Source organism: Saccostrea cucullata, unplaced genomic scaffold (genome assembly GCF_032062105.1).
Source record: "Saccostrea cucullata isolate Sc308-1 unplaced genomic scaffold, CSIRO_AGI_Scuc_v1 ctg12719, whole genome shotgun sequence".
In the NCBI taxonomy this organism is placed as follows: domain Eukaryota; kingdom Metazoa; phylum Mollusca; class Bivalvia; order Ostreida; family Ostreidae; genus Saccostrea; species Saccostrea cuccullata.
Window position 1 is genome coordinate 15,513 of NW_026921508.1, and position 3,514 is coordinate 19,026.

Sequence of the window (3,514 nt, forward strand, 5' to 3'; positions counted from 1 at the left end):
TCATGGCCTAAATTGACCTGTTCGGAAAAATATAACGCTTCGTGAATATTTTCTGATTTATTTAGAAGTTGTTATTATCCGGTTTTATATTTTAACAAATTTTCATAACAACATAGGTTAGTCAGTAAGTTAGTGAAGTTATTTTAAGCTCATAAAAATTTCATTAATATGCTCCATTCTCCAAAACAAAGAGGTAAGAAAGCAAAAGGTGGGCATTATACTATAGACTGTCTGCTGGTTGTCTGTTGATGATTCGAGATCATAATCATACATTGTAACTTGAATGCCATATGACAATGTACGCACCCTTTTCCACAGGGGGATGCTTGACATGAAGGGATACTGACCAAAGCTTACTAACTGAGAATGGATGGCATGTTTGATGGAAGGACTCCAGAGCTACATACAGCCGTACAGACAAACAACACAGACAGACTCCTACAGCTGATACAGGCGGGCCACAGCGTCAACAGTGAAGGCGTGGACCTGGTCAGACCGCTACACGAGGCCTGCTTCAGAGGCCATATCGAATGTGTGAAAATTCTTCTGGACAATGACGCAGAGGTAAAAAAAAAAGTCTCAATAATGAATGTCCTTCAAGGGCATTGAAAGAAAGGAAAAGATTTCTTTTTGCATATATATCACAGTGCTGGCTTGAATAAAATTGTTGAAACCCCTGTGATATCAACTTGTCTATCAATAGCCTGACACAGTTTAAAAATTGATAATACTCAGAATGTGAACTTGAGTGTTGAAAAAAATAGGATTTGTAAACACCGTTGGCAGGTGTATGGCTTTCAAGGTAAATATTACCTGGCAGGTTCTAACATGTGTTTGACTTTTCAGGTGAATGTGAGGAACATTGATGGAGCTACCCCTCTGTGTGATGCTGCCAGCAGTGGACATGTAGACATCGTCAGGATTCTACTACAACGGGGGGCATATGTTAACCCTCCTCTTCTGTTAACTTCTCCTTTGCATGAAGCAACTTTAAGAGGTAGCCTACACATGTACACCACTCATCAAAACAACTCTGTTATATATTATATGAATTGCTTATTTGCAGGCACAATTGACAGAAAATGATTTCAAATCAAATTTACCACAGATTTTCTGTGCATCTTCTGATTATTTGACAAGCATTATTTTCTATGTTTCTGGAAAAAAATTCATTATTTTCCGAAATTGTGTTTCACTTTTTTATTGAATGTTAAGATAAATGGGAAACAGTGGAGGTATTGTCGGCAGCTGGAGCTAATCTGAACTCCTCGGACTGTCACTTCGGAACTCCTCTCCATGTAGCAGCCTGTCAAGGCAGTCTGACATGTGCACAAGCTTTGCTTCGAGCAGGTCAGCAACATTTTTTCCTTTACATGCTGTACTCAAGAATTAAGTTTTTAAAAGTAGTCAGTTTGATTATAACTAGTTCCCTTCTCCTATTGTCAACTATAGAAAAAGGAGGGGAGGGGGGCTGGTATTAATCAAATTTTTAAAACAAACTGATCTGATAGTTTTATATTTAGGAACCTGTGTGAATTCCATTAAGAGTCTTAACACTGTTGCTTTATTTAGGCACCTGTGTTAATTCCATTAAGAGCCTTAATACTGTTACTATATTTATAAGTGTGTGTGAATTCCATTAAGAACCATAACACTGTTTCTATACTTTGGTGCCTGTGTGTATTCCATTAAGGCCATTAACATTGCTACTATATTTAGGCACCTGTGTGAATTCCATTTAGAGCCTTAACACTGATACTATATTTCTGAGTGTGTGTGAATTCCATTAAGAGCCTTAACATTGTTTAAACAATAAAATGCTTTCTTTGGTTGTTATTACTGGAATTAACGGAGGCAGCTGTTGCAGAAAAAATACATAATATAACCCGCGTAAGCGGGTTATGTAAATTTTTTTTGCAATAGCTGCGACCGTTAATTTCAGTAATAACAAAGAAAGGAAGACATTTTATTGTCATATTTATATCTGTTTAAATCATCATTTAAAGAAGGATTAAAAAGTTTAATTATTATATTAATGATGCGAACGTCTTTATACATTTCATTGACGGAACAGCCACTGATTAAGAAATCTGTATAAGGCGACCTGCCTATGCAGTTCATGCAGTGATTAACGCAATGGGTTTTCTTGAGAAAAGGAGAAAATATTCATTGGATGTAAATATTACTATATTAAGGAGCCTGTCTGAATTCCATTAAGAGTCTTAACACTGTTACTTTATTTAGGCACCTGTGTGAATTCCATTTAGAGCCTTAACACTGTTACTATATTTAGGAGCATGTATGAATTCCATTAAGAGTCTTAACACTGTTACTATATTTAGGAGCCTGTGTAGATGCCATTAAGAGTCTTAACACTGTTACTATATTTAGGAGCCTGTGTAAATGCCATTAAGAGTCTTAACACTGTTACTATATCTAGGGGCCTGTGTGAATTCCATTAAGAGCCTTAACACTATTACTATATCAGTCCAGTCCAATACGAAAAATCGTAATATTACAGAATATCGTAATATTATTCTTATATTACTATTTTTCGTAATATAGTTAAATTACGAAAACTCGTAATATAGCATGTTGTGAGAGACTATATTACGAGTTTTCGTAATGTAAGACAAATAAAGCATTGAAAAAAACTGAATGATGTTAAGGAAAGTATGACGTCAGAAATACATTATGCCCCAATGGTACCAGTATCACGTGGTCATTTTGGTCAGTGACGTCTATCGAAAAGTATGAAAATGCAAGAAGAAAGTAACAATAGTAATGGGTGAGTGAAAATTTTGTATTATTATTCTTATATAAGAATTTTCCCAGGGATGGGAACAATTTTCCATAAAACTTCAATGTATCCTAAAACTTGTCATAGTGTTCTATAGTCCCCGAATTCCCTATATTTTTCCCGAAGTCTACCCTAAAAATCAGACTCTCATCTCCAACAACGAGATGTTACGGGATATAACTTGTACAACTTTCACTAGGCTCTGACTCTGCATGCACTTGGATCAAATGCATCAAAACAAAGAAAAAGCATGCATATCCACGATGATTTGATGAAACCAGAGACGTATAATCTCTCATGAAACATAACAAGCAGGTTGTATCAGAAAAAAGGGAAGTAACTCTTAGAAGGGTTAGAAATTGCTTTTATTACGAATTGTAGTAATATTACGATTTTTCGTATTGGACTGGACTGTATATTTAGGAGCATATGTGAAATCCATTTAGAGCCTTAACACTGTAACTATATTAAGAAGTTTGTGTGAATTCCATTAAGAGTCTTAAGACTGTTACTATATTTAGGGGCCTGTGTGAATTCCATTAAGAGTCTTAACACTGTTTCTATATTTAGGCGCCTGTGTGAATTCCATTAAGAGCCTTAACACTCCTCTCCATGAGGCTGCCAGGAGACAGGACGTGCCCCTGATACTCCTCCTGCTGGCATACGGAGCGGATGTAACGATGAGAAACAACAACGGACTACGACCCATTGATC

At 36.2% G+C, this 3,514-nt stretch overlaps 1 protein-coding gene across 1 annotated transcript; it reads left to right on the forward strand.

Moving 5' to 3' along the window:
* Positions 1-214: 214 nt before the first annotated feature.
* LOC134260159 (ankyrin repeat and SOCS box protein 13-like) lies at positions 215-3,511 on the forward strand (the record flags this gene model as incomplete). Its single annotated transcript, XM_062742745.1, has 4 exons — positions 215-564; positions 847-997; positions 1,216-1,350; positions 3,371-3,511. Coding segments are annotated over exons 1-4 (625 nt in total), but the record flags the coding sequence as incomplete, so codon positions are not given.
* Positions 3,512-3,514: the final 3 nt, after the last annotated feature.